A 26,265-nucleotide genomic window follows, 5' to 3' on the forward strand; every position below is an offset into this window, starting at 1 on the left:
TGTTTTTGTTTGCGTTGTGCGTTGCGTCTCCGACGCAACATCGCACAACGCAAATGTGAACGTAGCCTAACAGCCCATGTAAATATGACAGTGATCCACCAACGAACAAGAAAAAAGGTTGTTTAGATTGTTTATTAGGGCCTAAAAGTCATTGTTTATGGCAGCACAACTTTTCATGTACGGTATATAGGGGATGTGCAGCTAACAATATGCACATTTTTGGGGACCAAATGATCTTGTTAACATTTTATGCATTTTTGATCTGTTCTCTTTGTGGAAACCCGCCTTTACGCCTCAGTCAGATGTCCATTCTGCACGTAAGTGTTTTATCTGTTTTTTTTCACAGATAAAACGCCTATCTATTTTAATCTATGGTATTATATACATGTTTGTATTTTTTCACGGACCATGTTTCTATGAAAAACTCATGGAGTTCTGTCTGTTTTTCTCAGCTATCACTAATGAAAAATGTCAAATATAAGTCAATGGGTCCGTGTAAACCCATTGAAGGACTAGGGGTACTCATTAAGGGTGGAAGAAAGGAGATTCTGGCCGCTAAATAGGAAAGGGTTCTTTACAGTTAGAGCAGTCAGAATGTGGAATGCCGACCAGAAGAGGTAGGAATAGCAGACACTAACGGCTTTAAAGAAAAGAAAAAAAATCTGAATGATTTCCTCTGTACCCATAACATTGTGGGTCATAGTTAAATTAGTGACAAAATGTTCAATTGGTGGAGAAAGGTTGAACTTGATGGACCTGGGTCTTTTTTCAACCTATGTAACTATCTATGTGCTGTCAATATTTAACATTGCAAAAAATAGGAAAAGCTTTGTCAGTGATTTATTTATCCATCCAGAAAAAAACACTGATGGTAAAAACGGACGAAACACTGATCCAAAACAACCAGTACCATTTTTTCATGTATGTTTTTAAAGACTGACGTGAGACAGAGACCTTAGTTTGCTGATCTGATCTCCCTGAAATGGGAAGGTTCAGACATTTTTCTGTTTATAGGTATCGCAACGAGGTTGTCCACTACTTCATCATTGATGATGACCTATCCTCAGGATAGGTCATCAATGTCTGATCGATCAGCTGTTCTCAGCGGCGGCCGTACGGAAATGCTCAGTTTTTGAGCTGCTCCATCTTCTGATAGTGGTCGAGGTTGAGTTCTTCACATCTGCCTCCTATTCAAATCAATGGGAGGCAGATGTGCAGTACCCGGCCACTATCGGACGACAGAGCAGCTCCGCAATTGAGCATTTCTGGTCAGTGGCCGCTGACACCGAGAATAGCTGATCGGTGGGGGTGCCAGATGTCAAACCCCGGCCTATCAGACACTGATGACCTATCCTACGGTTAGGTCATCATTGAAAAAGTAATGGACAACTGCTTTTAAAGGAGATTCCAATATTAAGCATTTGTCTAATATATTCCTTTTAGTTCACCAAAAATGAACATACTAATTATCTGCTTGTAAACCCACTTGTAGTGCTATCTAATTTATTCAGTACATCAATATGTTTCCTATGTGTTGGCCTAATGGGGTGGGTGATGGGATTGTGCTGTGTGCCTCCTCGCTATATATTCAGCTGTTTATCAGATGTGTGTCTGCAGCTCCCTTCTCACGGATCAGTTAATCATTGCCCTTATTGTCTGGTAGTGATCTGACCGTTACTAATGTGGTTGACTTTAACGGGATTGTGCAATATTTTAACTATGTCAGTGGAAATACTGCTGATATTCTTGTTTCTGTATAGATTTTCATCAAGATTGCACACATTAGGTCAATAATATATCAGGGAAGACCTATGGTTTATACTGTCTTCACAATCCCATTCATCCCCATCAGAGCGGAGACAGAAATGCAGCTAGAGCAAAAAACTGTATTCACCCTACGGCTGAGCTCCACAGGAGTGCCAACATGGCGGTGATGGGGATGTTCAGTGAAATGTGGTGGTGATGAGTGTGAAATGGCCGCCCAGTTGAAGGGAGGATTGCTCACTTACAAGCTGCTGTCAGAGAGTGGCCCATAGCTTGTATAATGCCTCTGAATTTCTAGCCTTATTTATGTCCAGTTCCTTATATATAGCCTGCAGATTTATACTGTGTATACTATGTAGTGCAGCGGGGTTAGTGCAGTGCGATAGATAGGTAGACGCCACAGAAAAGTTCAAAATAAATGTCTTTAATGTCCAAAAAAAACCTCACACAAAGAAATCATGTCCTCCGGAACGCCGCAGGGTTTCCATAAACACAGTCCAGAACTCAGAAACAGTTGCCGTTGACTGTGGCACCGCCGTGTCTTTTGGGTGCATCAGCTGCCTTGAGTTCCCTGTGTGTTGGCTCTGCACAGATCTGGGTTGCACAGAGCCACCTGCTCTGCAACTTGCAGACTCCAAACTGACACACCCAAGGTAAAAACTGACAGAATTAAATGGAATCGTGGTAATAGAGCCACTTCAAAAACTCAGGCTGGAGAGAGGGATTCGCCTCACTACCAAACCTGCAAATACCTGTAAAAATAAAAGCCCTCAACGGGTTTTCCTAACAATCTGACTGAGTCACTACTTGGACCCAATCCACTCTTTCTTTTATTTTGCCTTGTGACTCACAGGCGTCCTGTTGTGTACACAAGGCACTCCAGCAGGTTTAATAGGACTCCGTCCGCATCCTGGGGGACACATATCGACCCTCGCATATGATCCCCCTCACTGCTTCACAACAGAGATTGTCATCATTCACGTCACTTTCGGTCTCTGATTTAAATCGTCAGACCTATTAGGCCTCATTTATAAAAACGGTCTAAGAGCAACAATAGCTCTGTTGCCCAAAACAACCAATCAGAGCTCAGCTCTCATTTTTTCAAAGCAGTTTGCAAAGCGAAATCTGAAATCTGATTGGTTGCCATGGCAATACATGTAGCTTCATTGTTAGACATTTTTAATAGATGAAACTTGTTAGCTCCAATTACTATGAAGTATTTGCAGAGTTGGGGAAAAAACCAGTCAAACACGTGTGGAACAGATAACGCACATGCAGATTTTGTCCCTGGTCACACATGAACCCCGGTGCTCGATGCTGCAGCATTGCAAACAAACTGCACCTTGCTGCCTGTGGTGACCTGATTACATCTGTCATGGCTGGTAGATTAGCGTTTGCCTAGGATGGCATCTTCACAGAAATTCTGTGATCCTTGTGTTTCGGTGACATTCCTCCACAATCCATATAAAAAATTTCCTGACATAAATTTGGCCATACAGGGAATATTGGTCTAATATTGCAGAATTTGGTCCTACTTCGTCTTCCATTTTTATATGGACAGCCTGCGAAAATATGAAATAATTAGGAGCCTTTGCATGACATCTAAGTAACGCTTCATCCAGTTGGCACCAAATGCTCTCCAGAAGGAGGCCTCCCCTGCCAGCCACCGGTGACATTGGGTATGTTCAAACATGGCGGTTTTGCAGCGGACACTTAACAAAGAAAATGCTATAGAATTTTATTTTAATTTTACTAGTTCAGATGTCGTGTAGAAAAAAACAAGTAGTAATACTCCGCATTAAAATCTGGAATACATCAAATTAAATCTGCCAAAAAGATCAACTCTTTAGTTTACAATTTAATCCGGAGTGCAGAACCATTGTGCACACCGGTTCTGCAAACTCTGAAAATCTCATGGATCTACAGTGTTAAAAGCCGTCCTCTCGTGTATTAGAGTGGTATTCCAGTTTTAGCAGACAATATCTTACTTTTTTTTTGTTTACAGTTTTACAATATACTTTAAAGGTTTCGTACTGTGAAAATAAGTTATCACTAATCCATGGGTTATAACTTATTGATCAGTGGGGGATCTGACTGCTGGAACATCACTGCATTCATTCTTTATGGGGCTCCTCCCATCCATTCAGTCAGTCCCCCATGATCAGTAAGTTATCACCTATCCTTCGGTTTTCACTGGACAACCCCATTATTTTTTTCTTAGATCTCTGCTTGCTTTACTTCCATAGGAAACTTTATTGCTTACAACTAGATCCATATGGTGGAGATACAGGCTTAAGGATCATTGCCAGACACCGCTCTGATAACGGTACGTTAGGTGTGATGAGGCCTTCAGCTGTGTGTCCATCATATGACCAGGACATATACAGTTTGTATATACGTGTGTATGTATGTGTGTGTATATATATATATATATATATATATATATACACATATATGTTAGTATATCCACTGCATGTAAGATATGATTTTTGCCATTGAATGACACCAAGCAGAAATCTTGAAAAACTTAAGTTTATTAGAAAGTTGTAAACCTTCTCTTTATCAAAAAAGGAATTGATACAGTTATTATATTGCAATATTATGCAAGTTTTCATTTAACAAAAGATAGCTATAATTGCTAAAACTGGAATACCCCTTTAACAATAGGGATATTGTGGTGTCATTTGGTGGATCGTAACCTACAGTTTTGCTGACAATGGGACTTACTAACTATTGAGGTGCTAAATACAAGGTAGAGGTAGATTCGTCTTAAATATGTTGTCCACATTTTTCACAATCCCTTCATAAATGCTGTAATGCTGTAATCCCCTTTATAAAACTGAAAAAGAAAACAAAAAAACCAACCCTATACTTGTCTGCCACACGGGCAGTATTATTGGCCTGGTTTCAGTAATGCTATGATTACCCAATCTAAGAGTATGTGCACACGTTGAGTATTTCCAGCACATTTTTCTATACAAAAAAGACAGAGCGGTTCCAGGAAAAACGCTGCCTAAAATATGCAAATTTGTCATCCTTTTTACTTGTCTTTTTTCCCCCCATTCATTGGAATGAGTGAAAACGCTTTAAAAACGCTAAAAGATTGGACATGTAGTATGGACATCCAATGCACGTTTATGTTCGCCCTGTATAACATTTACTTCTATTCGTTAATTACTAATAGTTGTATCTACTTTGTACCTCTCGTTGTACAGGACGGTTCCTGCAGTTGTGTTTTGGCAGTGGGTTAATCAGTCTTTTAATGCACTTGTAAACTACACCAACCGAAATGCAGCCTCTCCCATCACTCCTGGGTAAGTCCTCATCTACTTCTCTATCTTGGACGGTGTTTTCTAGGTTCTTCCAAAAAGAGCAGCCATTTTTATTAGGTACAAGTATGAAATGGTCAGGAAGTCATATGTCTAAAACATGCCATCTAAACGGGTAGCTAGGTGGTGCTGGACTATAAAACACGTCTTAAACACTCTGCTGGTGAAGTCTGAGTTAGTAATGGGGTAGAAGGTTCCCGTGTAAGACCCCCATCTATTACACAAGACGCAGCACATTCATACCTTACTCAGACAGATGATCGCATTCGATGGGAGCTTTGTGATACTGAATTTATACTTTGGTAGCACTGAAGGAAAATTATACACTTCCTGCCAGGTTGCCCAAAACTTCCAGCAGACCCCTGCAGGCCCCCAGCATTTGGTCTTACCATTGGAGGACCCATATACTGTCACCTTCTCATAAGTTAAAAATATACATGCAACTGCAAAGTACAGTGACTGCTAAAATCATATCAACTATATGAATATTATATGAACGATTTTTTTTCTTTAACCTATCCTTACTGAGATGAGAAAACTGATACATGTGAATTTTAGCACAAAATACAATTTATTTCAACGCAACCCCTAATGCACCACCTGCCTATGAATTATGAAGCGGTCTGATACCTCTGACAATTCTGGAGTATTTTTTTTTTTAAGAATCGTGTTTTGTGCAATTCCGTTGTTATGACTCCTGGAAATGTCGGGAACAGTCGGGTAATATGTCCCTATACAGCGTGGTATTATCCAGTCAGTGGTGATTGTGCCAGAATTAGTAGGGGCACACCTCTTTCTCAAGGGGAATAGTAGCGTTCAGTTGTTCTTTTATTCAATATTTCTAGGAGGAATAACAGAAGCACCACAATGCAGTTTTTAAGAAAAGATGCTCCAAAGTTAGGTAATTGTACAATAGAGAAAGAAAAAAAAGGTAGTGCGAGGTCGGCACATAATTCCATAGAATTTCCGAATCTCTCTTTGGATAGAATTACTTTTGGGTTTTCATTGGCTGTAAGCCATAATCATCAACATTAACAGAAATAAACACTTGAAATAGATCACTCTGTTTGTAATGATTCTATATAATATATGAGTTTCACTTTATGTATTGAAGAACTGAAATAAATGAACTTTTTGATGGTATTCTAATTTTGTGAGAAGCACCTCTAATTTATTGAAGGTGCAAAGCGAATACACCGCGTTTCAGGAACAAACCGCCTTGGAATATTGTTAGATATTTTAAAATGGTCGCCTTCACAGGTTAAAAGGTTTAACCAGGGCGGTGCAGTATCGCTGCTCCAATAATATAAAACGATTGATAAAACACTGCCGCAATAAGGGTTATTTCCCTTTAAATGTGCATGCGCAAAGGTAGGTAATGGGTAATACAAGTGTTTATTGAAAAAGAGTTGTCAGAAAAGCTGACAAATGCCAAGACTCCCAAAAGATCTACAATGTGAGCACAGTTATTAGGCAATTTGTATTTTTCATGATTAATTTTACGTGTTAAACAATAGTGGATGGTGAGATATGGAGCCTGAAAGTTAAAAGTTCAAAACATCATTACCTTTTGCTCATCACTGTATCTACCAAATTAAGTAGCTCAGTCTAGATGGTTGTCTGTATATGTGTACAGAAAATAGACTAAAGCAGATCTGCAAGCAGAAAATAAAAACTGATTAAGGTTAGTTTCACATTTGCGTTAAAAAACGCAACGTTTTTAACGCAAACGCAGGTGGTGTAAAAACGCATGTAAACGCGTGCAAACGCTGCGTTTTTTAGACGCATGCGTTTTTGCATGTGGTAAAAAAAATGCGTGGTTTTGACGCGTGTACATGCGTTTTTTCCTGCGTTTGCGTTTTTGAAACGCATGATGAGAAGTGTGTGACAGCTGCCAATCATCAAAATCAACTAGAAAACCCACTATAAACAGAAATAGCTAGGGTTAGGGTTAGTAACCCTAGGGATCCTAACCCTAGGGATCCTAACCCTAACCCTAGGGATCCTAACCCTAACCCTAGGGAGCCTAACCCTAACCCTAGGGTTAGGATCCCTAGTAACCCTAGGGATCCTAACCCTAACCCTAGTGATCCTAACCCTAGGGATCCTAACCCTAACCCTAGGGATCCTAACCCTTAGGGTTAGGGTTAAGATCCTTAGGGTTAGGGTTGGGGGGGGAGTGGCTTATCAGTGTGTATTCTTGTGTTTTTCTATTGAAACGCATGCGTTTAAAAACGCATGCAAACGCATGTGCTTAAAAACGCATGTGTTTACATAGACGGCAATACGTTTTTTTGCCGCAAAAAAACGCCGCTAGAAATTACTACAGGTTGCATTTCCGCAACAAAACGCAAGCATAGAAACGACGCATGCGTCGTCAACGCGGCAAAACGCATGCAAAAAAACTCATGCGTTTTTAATGTTAAGTATAGAAAAAAAAACACATGCGTTTTTTTGCGCTAAAACGCAGCGGCAAAAAACGCAAATGTGAAACCAGCCTAAGAAAAAAGAATATTTAACAGTAGCTGGGTATAATTAATTAAAAAAAGTGACATTTTTCCTGTTAATGATCATGACAGTAATGCCTCCATAAGAATGTATTTTTTTATTTATATAAAGCAAGGCATAAGATACCTTAATAAACTACCCGGAAAATCATTCTGTGCCCCCATAACATTGTAACACTGGTGGGTTTAAAGAATAATATTTTCCTTACCTTTTCTTCCCCCAGCTCCTCTTTTGCCAAATTCAGAACCATTTTCTGCCATTTCTGGGTGGAGAGACTGGTGTGTGACATTGACATCCGATTACATATTGGCACAATCCCTTCTTCCCATCACTTCTTCCCAATGTTGTGGCTGAGTATAAGTAGTTGTGTGAAATTTAATCCATCGTGAAAGCCATTAGCCCAATCCTACAGGAGAAAAGAGACAGAGCTGAATTTAGCTATTCAGTTCTAACATCACATCGAAAAGTAGTTGTCCAAATAGACAGTCGGTAAAGGTCCCCCATTAATAGGACTGGTTGGCAGACTATAGATTGAAGGAGATAAGTGGTTGTCAGGCATTTTTATGCTGACCCAGTGGATCTCATGTCAGATAATTTTGATAAAAATATATAATATGTGTGCTCGTGTCTCATGGATTTAAATGCATGTTATGTCTTGTATGAAAATGTGCTGTTTTGAACTTGCAGCCAGATTGGAGTTGCCTACGTGACGGCCACTGGAACGGCTCTCGCCACCGCTGTTGGACTCAACCTGTATACTAAGGTACGGTAAAAGAAGAGTATGGGTGTGCTGTCATGGTAAATAATAACATTACACTCAGTTTAGTGGAACGTGAGATTAAGGGCTCATACTCACATGCGAGAAACTCGGATGAGTCTCGCACATCAATACCCAGCACTGCCACCGGCAGTGCGGCTCCATGTATTGCTATGCAGCCGCACGCTCCGATGTGAGTGCCGGGTGCAGTGCCGGGTATTGACGTGCGAAACTCATCTGAGTTTCTCGCATGTGAGTATGAGCCCTAGGCGTGGATATGAGGAGTAATTTTAACTTGGGTTAATCTATATTGGAAGCAACACATGAATGATTCAATGCATTTTTTTGGGGCATCCTACATCAATGGGGCCGTATTTTAATGCAAAATATATTAAAAAAGTAAATGACGAAAACTGATGATGAGGGGAAATATAAAAAGACTAGATGGTGGCCCGATTCTAACGCATCGGGTATTCTAGAATATGCATGTCCATGTAGTATATTGCACAGACCACATAGTATATTGCCCAGCCACGTAGTATATTGCCCAGCCACGTAGTATATTGCCCAGCCATGTAGTATATTGCCCAGCCATGTAGTATATTGCCCAGCCACATATATTGCCCAGCCACATATATTGCCCAGCCACGTAGTATATTGTCCAGTGACGTAGTATATTGCTCAGCCACGTAGTATATTGCCCAGCCACGTAGTATATTGTCCAGTGACGTAGTATATTGCCCAGCCACGTAGTATATTGCCCAGCCACGTAGTATATTGCCCAGCCATGTAGTATATTGCCCAGCCATGTAGTATATTGCCCAGCCACATATATTGCCCAGCCACGTATATTGCCCAGCCACGTAGTATATTGTCCAGTGACGTAGTATATTGCTCAGCCACGTAGTATATTGCCCAGTTACGTAGTATATTGCCCAGTGACGTAGTATACAGCACAGAGCCACGTACTATATTGCCCAGTGACGTAGTATACAGCACAGAGCCACGTAGTATATTGCACAGCGACGTAGTATATTGCCCAGCCACGTAGTATATTGACCAGTCACATAGTATATTGCCCAGCCACGAATGTCACAGGTTAAAAAATAAACATATACTCACCTTCCAAGGTAGCCCTTGTAGTCATGTCGCCTGTGTGCGGTACACTCGGCAGCTTCCGGTCCCAGGGTTGGTAGCGCAGGACCCGTGATGACGTCGCGGTCACATGACGGTGACGACATGGCAGGTCCTCCTCGCGCAGGAGCGCAGGACCTGTGATGAGGTTGCGGTCACTTGACCTTGTCACATACCATCCTTGCCACCGTAACCTGCCGATTGCCAGAGCGTCGGGAGGAGCGGGAAAGGCGGCGGAAGGTGAGTATATGATTTTTTATTTTTTTAATTATTTTTAACATTAGATCCTTTTAGTATTGACTCTGCATAGGCAGCATCAATAGTAAAAACTTGGTCACACAGGGTTAATAGCGGCGGTAAGTGCGTTACCCGCGGCATGGCGCGGTTCGTTAACGCTGGCATTAACCCTGTGTGAGCGGTGACTGCGAGGAGTATGGAGCGGGCGCCGGGCACTGACTGCAGGGGAGTAGGGAGGGACTGATCGGACTGTGGCTGTCGCTGATTGGTCGCGGCAGCCATGACAGGCAGCTAGCGAGACCAATCAGCGACTTGGTTTCCATGACAGACAGAGGCCGCGACCAATGAATATCTGTGACAGAAAGAAGGACAGACAGAAAGACGGAAGTAACCCTTAGGCAATTATATAGTAGATTCTAATGCATTCCAGCTTTAGAATCTTTTCAAATGGTCACATCTTGTAGCCCTTGTAAAGGGAAGATTTATTCCACAGAATATGGTTAGCTGCTGTCAGAAGAGTGGACACAGGGAAGGTCTGTCTATATAGCCACTGGAAGCCTTCACAGCCGCCTTTTCTTTAGTCATCCAACCTTTTTAAATGGGGTTCTCCACCCCTGAAATGAACAAAAAAATTGCATGCAGAATGTTTTAACATAAATAAACAAAAATATTTTTCTACTCGTAAAGGGTAAAAAACCCACTGCATTTTACAGTACCAGCAATATGATTGAGATTTCTGAAATCTCATGCTCATGGTGCTTATTTTTTCCTTGCAGATTTGAATCATCAAGCTACCGTACTTTCCCACGATGAGTTTTTGATCTTGCAGATCAAATTAATTAGATAAATTAGGTTCATTACATGTTTGAGTGCTTTTTTTTACGTGCATTTTATCTTGTTTTTGTCTCTTTTTTGGTAGGTCATGTTTAAATTAAGCTGGTATTTGGTTTTGGCAAAGCCTTGATACAAACAAATGTGGATTACATGCATTTTTAGAGCGTTTCATCAGCAGTTTTTACCTGCTGATTTTTGGCATCAAGCGCATTTCATTTTGGAAAATCCCCATATAAAATTCAGTGTACTTGCAAAAGAAGTTACCGGTAAATAATATGTTGTGGATTTCAAAAACGCACCGCAGGTCAATTTTCACAGTATAAAAGAAAACAAAGTGGACATGAGATTTCTGCACATCCACTTTCCTGGAACTGTTACATGCTGCATTTTTTTATGCAGCATCATAACTCATTGTGGAAACTTGACCTCAAAGCAATTTTTCAAATCTGCGGAATGTTAATTCTTTGAGTATTTTTGCAGCATTTTTTACCATTCAGATGAATGGGGGGAAAAAGCAAGTAAAACACGTAAAAGAACTGCACAACTGTCAGCTCTGGTTTTTGGTGCAGGAAAATCTGCTGCACATACTCACTGTGTGAATATACCCTAATAATAATTTCAGCAGAGTAACATCATGCCTGGGATAATAAATATTCACACCCGGTGAGATGGATTCTCTGTTTTAGAGAATAAACAATGCACACATTACCAACCTTCTGCCGCTCAACTTCTAATGCTGCCCAAGTTACCCAACAGTCTGTAATTCCTTCTCTGCCAGATGGGCATGTGACCACTATGGCCATGGATTGGTTGCAGTGGTCAGATGTCCATCCAAACTGGAAATGATGTACAGAGACCATAGGGGGCCAGGCAATGTTTGAAGCCAAATGGCAGGGGGATCAGTAAGTATACTTTATTATTTTAGAACTTTATGCATGTGTTTTAAATATGGTGTGGACAACCCCTTTAAGGGTTTTTGAACTCCCTTGCTCAAGCATGGAGAATGTGGTGATATGAAATTACATTTTGTGGGGCCCCTTGATCAGTGCACTCCCTTGGATTTTTATCTTTTGTTAGTTTTAGACTTTGTTTACTTTTGTACATTTTACATTCACTAAAAATTAACTGCACAAAATTCTTAAGTCACCTAGTAGGGTCTTTGTAAGTAACACATTATCAAGACGTGCGCAGCTTACGGTATATCACAATTATATAGTGACCAACATAGTATGCCTAACTAAAAGAGCTACTCTTATGTATACAAATATAGTTACACTAGACACTAGATGGTGGCCCGATTCTAACGCATCGGGTATTCTAGAATATGTATGTATGTACAGTACAGACCAAAAGTTTGGACACACATTCTCATTTAAAGATTTTTCTGTATTTTCATGACTATGAAAATTGTACATTCACACTGAAGGCATCAAAACTATGAATTAACACATGTGGAATTATATACTTAACAAAAAAGTGTGAAACAACTGAAATTATGTCTTATATTCTAGGTTCTTCAAAGTAGCCACTTTTTGCTTTGAATACTGTTTTGCACACTCTTGGCATTCTCTAGATGAGTTTCAAGATGTAGTCACCGGGAATGGTTTTCACTTCACAGGTGTGCCCTGTCAGGTTTAATAAGTGGGATTTCTTGCCTTATAAATGGTGTTGGGGCCATCAGTTGTGTTGTGCAGAACTCTGGTGGATACACAGCTGATAGTCCTACTGGATACACTGTTAGAATTTGTATTATGGCAAGAAAAAAGCAGCTAAATAAAGAAAAACAAGTGGCCATCATTACTTTAAGAAATGAAGGTCAGTCAGTCCGAAAAATTGGGAAAACTTTGAAAGTGTCCCCAAGTGCAGTGGCATAACCATCAAGCGCTACAAAGAAGCTGGCTCACATGAGGACTGCCCCAGGAAAGAAAGACCAAGAGTCACCTCTGCTTCTGAGGATAAGTTTATCCGAGTTAACAGCAGCTCAGTTTAGAGACCAGGTCAATGCCACACAGAGTTCTAGCAGCAGACACATCTCTACAACAACTGTTAAGAGGAGACTTTGTGCAGCAGGCCTTTATGGTAAAATAGCTGCTAGGAAACCACTGCTAAGGACAGGCAACAAGCAGAAGAGACTTGTTTGGACATTAGACCAGTGGAAATCTGGGCTTTGGTCTGATGAGTCCAAATTTGTGATCTTAAGTCCCAACCAACGTGTCTTTGTGCGATGTAGAAAAGGTGAACGGATGGACTCTACATGCCTGGTTCCCACCGTGAAGCATGGAGGAGGTCTGATGGTGTGGGGGTGCTTTGCTGGTGACACTGTTGGGGATTTATTCAAAATTGAAGGCATACTGAACCAGCATGGCTACCACAGTATCTTGCAGCGGCATGCTATTCCATCCGGTTTGCGTTTAGTTGGACCATCAGTTATTTTTCAACAGGACAATGACCCCAAACACACCTTCAGACTGTGTAAGGGCTATTTGACCAAGAAGGAGAGTGATGGGGTGCTACACCAGATGACCTGGCCTCCACAGTCACCAGACCTGAACCCAATCGAGATGGTTTGGGGTGAGCTGGACCGCAGAGTGAAGGCAAAAGGGCCAACAAGTGCTAAGCATCTCTGGGAACTCCTTCAAGATTGTTGGAAGACCATTCCCGGTGACTACCTCTTGAAGCTCATTAAGAGAATGCCAAGAGGTGTGCAAAACAGTCATCAAAGCAAAAGGTGGCTACTATGAAGAACCTAGAATATAAGACATAATTTCAGTTGTTTCACACTTTTTGTTAAGTATATAATTCCATATGTGTTAGTTCATAGTTTTGATGCCTTCAGTGTGAATGTACAATTTTCATAGTCATGAAAATACAGAAAAATCTTTAAATGAGAAGCTGTGTCCAAACTTTTGGTCTGTAATGTATGTATGTCGCGCTGTGAGTGGGGGTTAAATTCCGCGCCAATATCGTTGATTGGTCGCGCCCGGCTGGCCGATCAGCGAAGCATGGTTCAAATCCAGCGCCAATTTGCGGCCGGACTGCGCCTGTCGCTGATTGGTCGCGGCCGGCCGGGCACAACCAATGACCGAAGTGGTGTTTAAATACCGCGCCAATATCGCTGATTGGTTGTGCCCGGCCGGGCGCAACCAACCAGCGAAGCGTGGTTCAAATCCAGCGCCAATTTGCGGCCGGACTGCGCCTGTCGCTGATTGGTCGCAGGATGTCGGGGGTTCGGGGAGCAGGATATAGTACAGTCACATAATATATAGCACAGACACGTAGTATATAGCAGCCACATAGTATATAGCACAGCCCACGTAAAACAGACAGCCACGTAGTATATAGCACAGCCACGTAGTATATAGGAGCCACGTAGTATATAGCAGCCACGTAGTATATAACACAGCCCACATAATATATAGCACAGCCCACGCAGTATATAACACAGTCCACGCAGTATATAAAACAGCCCACGTAGTATATAACAGCCCACGCAGTATATAACACAGCCCATGCAGTATATAACACAGGCCACATAGTTTATAACACAGCCCACGCAGTATATAACACTGCTCACGTAGTATATAACACAGCCAACGCAGTATATAACACAGCCACGCAGTATATAACACAGCCCACGTACTATATAGCAGTTTGGGCACCATATTCCTGTTAAAAAAATAAGAATTAAAATAAAAAATAGTTATATACTCACCCTCCGGCGTCTGCCGAAGCTGTCCCGATGCGCTCGATGCTGCCGCAAGCTTCCGTTCCCAGTGATGCATTGCGAAATTTCCCAGATAACTTAGCGGTCTCACAAGACGGCTAAGTCATCTGGGTAATTTCACAATGCATCACTGGGAACAGAAGCTTGCGGCAGCATCGCGCGCATCGATGGTCGACGGAAGGTGAGAATAGCACAATTTTTCATTTTTTTGTATTATTTTTAACATTATATCTTTTTACTATTGATGCTGCATAGGCAGCATCAATAGTAAAAAGTTGGTCCGGGATGGGGCGACACACTGGCACTGACTGGTGGGGAGTAGGGAGGGGGCACTGACTGGATAGAAATAGGGAGGGACTAATTTTCGGCCGGACTGTGCCTGTCGCTGAGCAACCAATCAGCGACATGGGATTTCCGTTACAGACAGATGGAAGTACCCCTTAGACGACTATATAGATAGACTAGATGGTGGCCCGATTCTAACGCATCGGGTGTTCTAGAATATGTATGTAGTTTATTTATGAAGTTTTCAGAATAATGCAATTTATACTCAGGGTTTGGCCAGCCGTGACCAATTTGCGAAGCGTGGTTCAAATTCCGCGCCAATTCATGAGCGGACTGCGACTGTCGCTAATTGTTCGCAGCCGGGCGTGACCAATCAGTGAAGCCAGGGCTGGCTCCAGGTTTTTGAGGGCCCCGGGCAAAAGAGTCTCAGTGGGCCCCCCTCTTTAACACATACCACGATTCATGATGCACAGATACAGCAGAGAAATATAGCACAGCCAAGTAGCGTATAACACAGCCCACGTAGTATATAGCACAGCCACGTAGTATCTAACACAGCCACGTAGTAGATAACATAGCCACGTATTATATTGCCCAGCCACGTAGTATATAACACAGCCCACGTAGTATATTGTACAGCCACGTAGCATATTGCCCAGCCACGTAGTATATTGCCCATCCCACGTAGTAAATATCACAGACACATAGTATATTGCCCAGCCACGTAGTATCTTGCACAGCCACGTAGTATATAGCACAGACACGTAGTATATTGCCCAGCCACGTAGTATATTGCCCAGCCACGTAGTATATTGCCCAGCCACGTAGTATATTGCCCAGCCCACGTAGTAAATATCACAGACACATAGTATATTGCCCAGCCACGTAGTATCTTGCACAGCCACGTAGTATATAGCACAGACACGTAGTATATTGCCCAGCCACGTAGTATATTGCCCAGCCACGTAGTATATAGCCCAGACACGTAGTATATTGCCCAGCCACGTAGTATATTGCTCAGCCATGTAGTATAGAACACTGCCCATGCAGTATATAACCCAGGCCACGTAGTATAGAGCACAGCGATGTAGTACATCGCCCAGCCACGTAATATATACCACAGCCTTGTAGTATATAGCACAGCCCACATAGTATATAGCACAGAGATGTAGTATATAACACAGCCCACGCAGTATATAACACAGCCCATGTAGTATATAGCAATGTGGGCACCATATCCCTGTTAAAAAAAAGAATTAAAATAAAAAAATAGTTATATACTCACCCTCTGTCGGCCCCCCGGATCCAGCCCAGGCGTGTACCGATGCTCCTCGCGACGCTCCGGTCCCAAGAGTGCATTGCGGTCTCGCGAGACCGCTATGTCATCATCTCGCGAGACCGCAATGCATGGACCGGTCACCGGAGCGTCGCGAGGAGCGGGAAAGGCCTGGGCTGCATCCGAGGGGCCGACGGAGGGTGAGTATATAATGATTTTTTATTTTTGTTATTATTTTTAACATTAGATATTTTTACTATTGATGCTGCATAGGCAGCATCAATAGTAAAAAAGTCACACAGGGTTAATAGCAGCGTTAAAGGAGTGCGTTACACCGCGGCATAACGCGGTCTGTTAATGCTGCCATTAACCCTGTGTGAGCGCTGACTGGAGGGGAGTATGGAGCGGGCACTGACGGAAGGGGAATAGGGAGCGGCCATTTCGCCGCCGGACTGTGCCCGTCGCTGATTGGTCGTGGCCATTTTGCCGCGACCAATCAGCGACTTGGGATTTCCTTGACAGACAGACAAACAGACGGAAGTGCCCTTTAGAAGATTATATATATAGACTAGATGGAGACGGTAATGTCACGATGGGGGCAGGCATGCGGCGTTGAGAATTGCTCTTCAAGAGTCTCATTTGCCCTTTGTTGTCTTCGACGTTGTGCCTTTGCTATTTTCCTTTCATTGTCATTGGCGTACTTTTAGCAGGAGCCATGTTGGGGTTGATATTTGCTTTTTAAAGGGGTTTTCCCACAAACGAAAGTTAATTTTAAAAATTGTCTGTGTCTGACCGTGTACCGAACATACCACAGCTTCTGGGCAGATGAGGAAGCAAAATACAATACTGACATTACAGCAGGAGATCGCAGAGGATACATTTTGTGAGGTAAAATATTGTTTAAAAACAGTCAGTGAAATATTTTACCTCACAAAATGAATCCTCGGTGATCCCCTGCTGTAATGTGAGTATTGTCTTTTGCTTCCTCCCCTGCCCAGGAGATGTGGTATGCTTTGTACATGGTCAGACACAGACAATTTTTAAAATGAACTTTCGTTCGTGGGAAAACCCCTTTAATGTGACCGGCTTCCTCTGCCTGTAGACACGTCGCGCATCTGCCGCCAGGATCAGCCGAATGATTCACTGCACCACTGAATGATTCACTGATTCACTGCTCGGAATTCGCGCAGGCGCAGTAAATCAGACCGCCGCCATCTTTGTGCAGACAGATAGCGGCGGTCACATTAAAACTCCTGTAGAAAGATGGCGGCGGTCAGTGAATAATTCGGCTGATCCTGGCGGCGGCGTGTTCGCGACAGTGTTCCACTGGTGGTACTGCGCAAGAAGCTGCGTACAGCTTATACAGTGTGTGTGTGTGTGTGTGTGGTGCGTACGGCATATACAGTGTGTGTGGTGTGACACTGTTCCGCTGGTGGTACCACGCAAGAGGCTGGTACCACCAGCAGTTTCCATATTGAGACACCCATCACTTGGATGTCCTAATATGGCGGTCGGTGATCTTCCGCCGCTTGGAATTCTGGGATCCGGACACATCTAGACGGAACAGGATGTGAAAATATTACAAGGTAAGTATATATTAAGATGCTGAGGAACACTAGTTAAAGGGGTTGTTCACTACTTTGAGACATGTTAATAATGGGCCCAAGGTGACATAAAAATAACAACAACAAAAATAATGACATCCTAGACCCCTGTGGTTACTGCAGACCGCTCCCAGTGTCCTTGGCCAGTCCCCTTACTTCCTTTTCCTGGTGGATGGGGCGGTGCCAGGTCACTGACGGTGCGCTTGAGAAACAAGAAGACTGGCAGATGATAGAGCAGTGGGGTCCGGTTGGGGACTATTATAGGCTGTGTACACACTTTTATTCTCTACTGCTGAGGTTTCTGGTGCTGTGTTATAGATAGAAACAAGACTGTGCCATTACTAATGAAATGAGAAGAATGGTATAGCTAATATCACACTCCCATTGCTGAATGTGTCCTCCATGGAGCCATCAGAGGCGCAGCCCACACCCAAGAGGACGTTATAGACCTCTAACAACAATACGGTAGTTTCTTAGAAGCTATAACAGATTTTCAGTGGCCATAGTGCACAAATATAATACATAACATTGTTATCGTGAGTACATTCAGTGTTAAGACTCCTAGGATGACTGTTGTCGCTGTAACACTGTGAAATTAGTCCCTTTTTTTTTTTTTTTCAGAAAGCGCCGCCGCTGATTGCCCGTTGGGTTCCTTTTGCTGCTGTTGCTGCTGCCAATTGTGTGAACATTCCTATGATGAGACAACAGTAAGTTCAACCCGAAATTCTATCTGTCTACACTTTTTCATCTAATGCATTGAAATTATCAGGGTACGGCGAGTTGTAGTTTTCGTAACGGCCAGAGTTTTGCACAGTGTGGGGAGTACGGTACATAGATAGTTTTCACATGTGGACTTTATTCTCACACTCTGCCGGAGAAGAACATATCACTACCCAGTGATGTAACTTGAAGTGTTCGTGATCCCCCAATGCAAAACCTCCAACATGGCCCCCAACTATCATGGGTCTTTATCAGTATTGGTTGTCTTATATGGGCCAAAGGGACTTTTTGGGGTCCCCTAGACTTCAGGGCCTGTGTGTGACTGTCCCCCTTGCACTCACTATAGTTACTGTCACTATCCAAATTTATTAGGAGTGTGTGGCTCACCAAGCCCTCGATCCCAGGGGGCAGCAGAGCTGTCATTCACAGCGTCTATGGGACACCATGAGTGGTGGAATCGGAACACATTGTAGTTCTTCACAATGCCTATATCCATCTTCTCTCCATAAGGCTAGGTTCACATTGCGTTAGTGGGTGTCCACTAACGGAATCCGTTACATGGCGAAATTGGCGCAATTAACGCTATGTAACGGATCCGTTAGCGCACCCATTGACTGCAATGTGCTAACGGATCGTAACGCATCGCTAAACTTATGCCTTTTTCGGCATGCGTCAGCGATGTGCCGTTCGTTTCGGACGGACCTCGAACGCTGCTTGCAGCGTTCAGGGTCCGTCCTTCGCTAGCGCAGATCGGGCATCTGCGCTAGCGGGATTGCCGAACGCAATCCCTTTTTGGACATTGCGTTAGCGCAATCCGTTGGCGTATCCGCTAAACGGATTGCACTAACGCAATGTGAACCTAGCCTAACAGTGATCTGTTTTTTTACAAAAATTTTTGTTTTCATGTAGGGAAATTTTGAATGGCATTGCCGTGACGGATGAAAATGATAACAAGCTCGGGCACTCGAAGGTAAGAACGTCTTTTGGAAACGATTAACTACTGTAAACTGTATCATTTAGAGCATGTTGCTAAATGTTGATAATTGATAAGCCAGGAAAATTGTCTTGTTCCCCCAATATTTCGTGGCCTGACCCAGGATTAAAAATAAAGATCAGCGGTCTTTCCAGAAATGGCACCAACCTAGTCTACGGCCTCCCTGATATTTCAGCTCTATCAAATTTAAGCAAAATGAAGCTGACAGAAACTATAGAGAACGTTACCATTTTGGGAAAAGGTAAATTTTTCTTTTTTTAAATATTCTGAAAGTGGTTGTCCACTAGTTTTATAGGTCATCAATATCAAACTAGTGGGCATCTCTGTTAAAGGTGATTTCACACAATACATTTTTTCTAAACACCGTTACAGTTTTTCATGCATTTTTTTCTTAGCCAAATTAAGATGTTTATTCAAAAGGAATGGAAAATATATTTTAAATAAAAGTACGTTCTACTTTTCATTCCTGCTGGATTCACATTTTCTCTGGTGTTGGGCTCAAAAATCTGCATAAAAAATCCATTGCATCGTTTTTATGGAAACTTCTGCCTAAATTGTGCCCTTTTGTGTCGCTTATACAGACCTGTAAGAAAGTCAGATTTTTTTAAGGTGAGGTCCGCACAAGTCTCCCCCCGCAGCCCTTCATATAACCTCACTTGTAATGGACTCGATTCCGTACACGGTTTTCCCTACTAGGCTCCGCAGAAGTCAGGCAGCCGCAGAACACCAAGGAATCATCTTGACCTGCACAAAGACTTGATGTTGGGGGTTTGCAAAGCACTAAACAAAACCGTGCTGGTGCGTGTTACCCTCCCCCCCCGCCAAGCTCCTTGTAGCTAAAAGTAAGCATAGGGAATCTGCAATTGAGAAACATGTTCCTGAATTTCCAAATAACCGATGTGAATTAATAAAATTTAAAATCCCGACCAGCTGAATTTTTCTGAATAAGAACATTTCAGTCCAAATGCATTTTTTTCTTAGACTGCGGTGTTGCTGTGATTCAGATTCACATGTCTTATGCAGCCATAGCGTCTCGTTAGGAAGTACAGACAGAAATACCCACATTTCTACTGCAGTGCAGCCAAACAAAAGTGCTGGTGGGAAGCACCTGCTGCGTTATTACAGTGATCCGCAGATAGAGGGCAGCACCTGCCTTCAAAAAAAAAGTGCAAAGTAATGTAGATGAAACATGTCCGCTGATACAACCCTCTTCTGAAGGCTTTACTTTGCCATAGACGTCGCACATCTATACTAAACACATTGTTACCTTCTTCGCCTAATAGAAGATGTGTATTGATCGCAGACTTGTCTGACCCTTACGAGGAATTCGGAGCAAGGATCTCCATGTGCCCTAATAATATAACATGTAGACAATGCTGGTTCTGGTGAAACTACTTTACGCTTCCCATATTGATATATAAGATTTTTGGCTAACATGTTCTATGATTATTTCTACTATCGGCAGCAATTTTTTTTTATTATTCCTTGGCTGTAAATACACCACAAACAATATTTTTGTATACAGACCAAGCCATGCACCCATTTCAACCTTTATGGCCAGCTGTAAAATCCATTGATAAGATTTTATTTAATAATAATAATAATAATAATAATAAAAAAACCTTTATATTTAAATTTTAGATTGGCACCATTCCTTCAGTGTTGGCGCTGAGTCTTCAGACGGTCATGACCCCTGCAGCAAATCAGCGGCCTCCGATCAGCTACATAGTTTAGTATTCCATTAAAGTGGACTTCCTCTCTGTTGGAATACTAAAAAGCTGAAGTTGATCAGCGGCCGTTGATTGGCTGCAGCGGTCACGTGACATAATAAGAATAGAATGCAAGTCCGCAAGGACAGGGTCCTCTCCCCTCTGTACCAGTCTGTCATTGTAAACTTGTTTATTGTAAACGATATCTATAACTCTTTATGTAACCCCTTTCTCATGTACAGCACCATGGAATGAATGGTGCTATATAAATAAATAATAATAATAATGGCACATGACTGCTAGTAGGCTAAACACCAATATTGAAAATTTTGAAGGTGGTGAAAAATAGACTTCTGTACAGTTTATCAGCACTCTTATACCAGTTCCATCCATAACCTTTACTCCTCCACTAAAGATTTGAACTCAATGTACATATATATTTATGCAGGGACATACATTGCAATAATGTGGCCAGTAACAGAAGTTCTAATGCCCCCACCCCTAAAAAATGAATTAATATTCAACGGAGTCACAGGATAGCATCTCTCACAATTTTACAGGCCATACAAAGTAATTTATCTCCTATTGAAGCCTGGAGATTCCCCTTTCATTGCCCCCATAAAGTATGATGTCAATAAAAGTGCTCCCCCAAAAAACAGTATGATACTCTCACAGTGAATTCCTCCACAGTACCCTTCACATACACAGTATGAAGACCCTACAGTACCCCACCTCTCAACCCCCGCGCCAATCCTCCCCCGCCCCCCGAAAAGTATGGTGACCACAAAACAGTATGATGCCCCAACTATGCCCTCCATACAGTATAATAGGTCTTCTTACAGTATTTTAAGGCCCCCACAGCTCTCCACACAGTATGATAGCCTCAACACAACCCTCCACATTGTATTATGCCCCACTCACCCTCCAAATAGCATAATGTCCCCCACACAAACCTTCACACTGTTTAATTGCTCTCATACAGAATAATGGTCCCCCATATAGTTTTCCAAACAGTATAGTGGCACCTACTTAGCCCTCCATAAAGTATAAATGCTTCCACATAGCCCTCCATTTAGTATAATTGCCCCCACATAGCCTTCCAAATATTTTAATACCTCCCAAGTAACAGTCAAAATAGTATAATTGCTACCACGTAGTTGTCTAAATAGTATTGCACCCACATAGACTTCCATATAGCCCTCCATATATTATACTGCTCAAAAAATTAAAGGAGTTACATTGTGTTGTTTAAGTGTTTCCAAATCCATCACACTTACGTGAAATCAACCTCTCCAGTTCTGAAGCAACACCGATTGTGAATCCATTTCTCTTGCAATTAGCAAGACAACCCCTACAAAGGAGTGGTTCTGCAGGGGGTGACCACAGACCATTTCTCTGTTCTTATTCTTTTTGGCTGTTGTTTTGGTCAATTTTGCACTTTGTCATTGCTCTCAAGTTGATCAGGTAGTGCAGCTGAACCAGGATGGCACATCAATGCAAGCTGTGTCAAAAAGTGTAGCTGTGACTGTCAGCACAGTGTTCAGAGCATGGAGCAGATACCAGGAGACAGGACAGTACATCAGGAGGCATAGAGGGGGCCGTAGGAGGGCAGCAATCCAGCAGCAGGACCGCTACCTCCTCCTTTTGTGCAACGAGAACCAGGAGGAGCCATTCCACAGCCCTGCAAAATGACCCCCAGCAGGCCACTAACATCAATTTCTCTGCTCAAACTATCAGAAACTGACTCCATGAGCGTGGTATGAGGGCCCAATGTCAAGAAGTGGGTGTGCAGGGCGATTGGCAGTTGCCAAAGAATATGAAGATTGGTACATTCCACATTGGCACCCTGTGCTCTTCACAGATGAGAGCAGGTTCACAGTGAGAACATGTGCCAGAGTCTGGAGTCGCTATGGAGAACGTTTGCAACATCCTCCAGCATTACCGGTTTGGCAGTGAGTCAGTAATGGTGTGGGGTGGCATTTCTTTGAAGGGCCGTACAGCCCCCATGTGCTATCCAGAGGTACCGTGACTGACATTAGGTACCGGTATGAGATCCTCAGACCCATTCTGAGACCATATGCAGGTGCAGTGGGACCTGGGCTCCTTCTGATGCATGAAAATGCTATGCTGCATGTGGCTGATGTGTGTCACCAGTGCTTTCATGATGAAGGCATTGATGCTATGGACTGGCCTGCCCGTTCCCCAAACCTGAATCCAATCGAGCACATCTGGGACATCATGTCTCGTTCCATCTACCAATGCCACGTTGCACCACAGATTGTCCAGGAGTTGGCGGATGCTTTAGTCCAGGTCTGGGAGGAGATCACTCAGGTGAACATCCTCCTCATCAGGAGCATACCCAGGTATTTTAGGGAGGTCGTATAGGCAAGTGGAGGCCACACACACTACTGAACATCACTTCCTTGTCTTGAGGCATTTCCATTGAAGTTTGATCAGCTTGTAATTTGATTTTCCATTTCAATTTTGAGTATCATTTCAAATCCAGACGTCCATGGGATATTAATTTTGAATTACATTGATCATTTTTATTACATTATTCTCAACGCATTCCACTATGTATTGAATAAAGTTTTGCAACTGGAATATTTCATTTATATCTAGGATGTAGCATTTTAGTGTTTCCTTTATTTTTTTCACTGTATATTGGACCTCACATTACCTTCCATATAGTATAATGGGCCCCACATTGCCTTCCATATAGTATAATGGGAATCACATTGCCTTCCATATAGTATAACGGCATCACATTGCCTTCCATATAGTGTATTGGGCCCTACATAGCCCTCCATATAGTATAATGGGCCCCACATTGCCTTCCATGTAGTATATAATGGGCCCCACATTGCCTTCTATACAGTATAATGGGCCCCATTTAAACATTTACTGTATAATGGGCCCCACATTGCCTTTCATATAGTATAATGGGCCCCACATTGCCTTCCATACAGTATCCAGTCTGCTTATATAGTTGAAAGTGCAATACCAGGCAGGGCTTCTGAACCTTTACCCCCATCTAACGGGTCCCATAGCGGCCACATGGTCTTCGCATTGGCTGCATACCACTGTATATATGTAAGCCTGAATTTATCTTTTATGTATGTATTTGTGCTAACTTTTTCTTTATTTCATTTGTGATTTTAGAAAGCTGCCATTAAGGGTATTAGTCAGGTGGTTGTGTCCAGAATTGCCATGGCTGCTCCTGGAATGAGTAAGTATGATTTTTGGCACTGCAAGACACAATATTATCATTATTTGCCTAGTTCAGTATTGCAAATGACTTATTTTATTTTTATTTTGTACATAAAACAAGAAAATAAAGCAGCTCAGCAATCTGTATTTGTGTACTTATATATTGTGACAGAGTCACTGGCACAGTGTATGAAAGGAGATATAATTAGCGTCTGAGCATATTAGCGTCAGTGATGTAAAACCAGAATAGTTTTCCTCCAGCGCGCTACGTGGTGAGAGGGTTAAGTTAAGTTATGTTATGGGCTGGTTTTAGGGGACCTCCATAGAGCGAGTGGGAGGAGGTCCACCGTGTCCAGGTCATGTGATCATCACATGGGGTTAAATACCTGGCCGTGAGGCTCGGACAGCGTGGTGTGTTGGGAGAGTTGGAACTCCCACGAAGCTCCTGGAGGAGCGAAGGAAGCTGTGCGTGTTGCCGGCAGGGCAAACGTTACCTTTTGTTTTGTTTTACTGTTATGCCAGAAAGGCTCTGCTTATTTTTCCTAAACCTTGCTTAAGTTTATGCTGTCCATAATAAACTACAAACAGTACAGTTCCTGTGTCTGCTCAGCACAAGTTCTGCTGTAACACATTTTTGCTATCAGTTGATTGTTCTGTAGAATGTGCACTTTGATCACTATATTTACACATAGAGATAACAAGACATTTGAACAAGCACACAGCTCAGGACAGTGAGATCCATGATTAGTACAACTGCTCTGGAAGCAGCCAATGATGGGGGCTGGTAATTTTTCAAGACTTATAATAACAAATCGTCAAGAGCTGAGAGGGAAGTGGAGAGCGGCTAACTGCTGTATAGAAATCAATGGGCTGGAGAGAGATGGCTGGTATATTAGGCGATAACCCCTCTTTTGGATTCTAAGTAATGCGCACTTTCAGCCAGGGTCTAGAAAATGGCCAAGCTCCATGGAAATCAGCTGCACACTATGAAAGATAAAAGCTCTCGCCTTGCAGGAGAATGACAGCAGATAGAAAAAGCAAGTCATCTCCAAACTTTCTTATTTTTGTTGCCGTCTATGTGAAGCAATTTAATAACTGTAGAGTACCCCTTTAATGACTGCAGGATGTCACTTCATGGGTTTGTTACTGTTAGAGACACATTGGCTTACTTAGGAGCTGTAGACATAAACCGACTATTTGCAGTTTTAGTTAAAAAATCTAGCAGAGTGACTTTATGAAAGCTGGCCATGTCTGTAAGGTCACTAAATAAATTAATAAAAAATTAGACTGAAAGAAAGATGAATGATCGGGTGTACTTTATTAACAACATGTTCGAATCTGTACAGAAAAAGTTGAACATGGAACTGAACTATCCATACTGATAGGAGTGACACCTCATCTGAAAAGCACCATGACAGATCAATTTCCCAACAGATTCCGGTGCACTGTAAAACAACATGATGTTAGTTTTCACCCCAGCTTCTATCGCTTTATTAAATTGTTAATTTTTTTATTTGCAAAATCTTGTCTTTATTTTATGTTTGTGTTTTTTATTTCAGTACTGTTGCCAATTCTGATGCAAAGATTAGAGACCTTTCCCTTCATGAAGGTAAGTGGTAAAGACCAACCATATAACTGAACCTCTGAGCAATATATTAGCAATTTTGTTTGTTTTGGTTTTTTTTACGCCGTTTATTGATCTCATTCATTAATTTTATATTTTGATAGATTTATCCTTTACGAATGCAGCGATATTTTTTTTAATATTGTTTTATTTTTAATGGGCAAAAGCGAGGTGATTTGAACTTTCGTGTTTTTTTTTTTTGTATTTTTAAAAACTATTTTTTTCCCATTGAGTTTAATAGTCCCCTTAGTAGACTTGACACTGCGATCGTCCGATCTTTTGTGACATAGCAGCGCTTCATCAGCAGACCTCCAGCTGTCATGACAAGTCATGGGGTTAGGCTGCAAGTTAATAGCGTTATTACCCTGCCTGTCACCCGCACTTAGCTGATCGCTGCGGAGAGAAAATTACCTTTATCCTCTCCACAATATTCCCGTTTCAGTCATGGGAGCGGCGCAGGGTTAGTCAACGCTCTGATCATAGAGAATGGCCACTGCAACCACACCCCTCCCGGGCCCTGACTGACAGTCACTCTGCATTAAAGCTGGCTGTCAGT

The 26,265-nt window shown here is 42.3% G+C and overlaps 1 protein-coding gene across 1 annotated transcript in view; it reads left to right on the top strand.

Annotated features, from left to right (window-relative positions):
* The window catches only part of SFXN2 (sideroflexin 2), an 89,607-nt gene that overhangs the window by 38,286 nt on the left and 25,056 nt on the right, over positions 1–26,265 (top strand). The window contains exons 4-9 of the mRNA XM_069753716.1: positions 4,980–5,078; positions 8,289–8,364; positions 18,074–18,159; positions 19,082–19,142; positions 24,038–24,104; positions 25,645–25,694. Coding sequence (XP_069609817.1) covers positions 4,980–5,078; positions 8,289–8,364; positions 18,074–18,159; positions 19,082–19,142; positions 24,038–24,104; positions 25,645–25,694 — 439 coding nt within the window. The remainder of the gene's footprint in view (positions 1–4,979; positions 5,079–8,288; positions 8,365–18,073; positions 18,160–19,081; positions 19,143–24,037; positions 24,105–25,644; positions 25,695–26,265) is intronic.

This window comes from Ranitomeya imitator, chromosome 2, assembly GCF_032444005.1.
Source record: "Ranitomeya imitator isolate aRanImi1 chromosome 2, aRanImi1.pri, whole genome shotgun sequence".
Classification (NCBI taxonomy): Eukaryota; Metazoa; Chordata; class Amphibia; order Anura; family Dendrobatidae; genus Ranitomeya; species Ranitomeya imitator.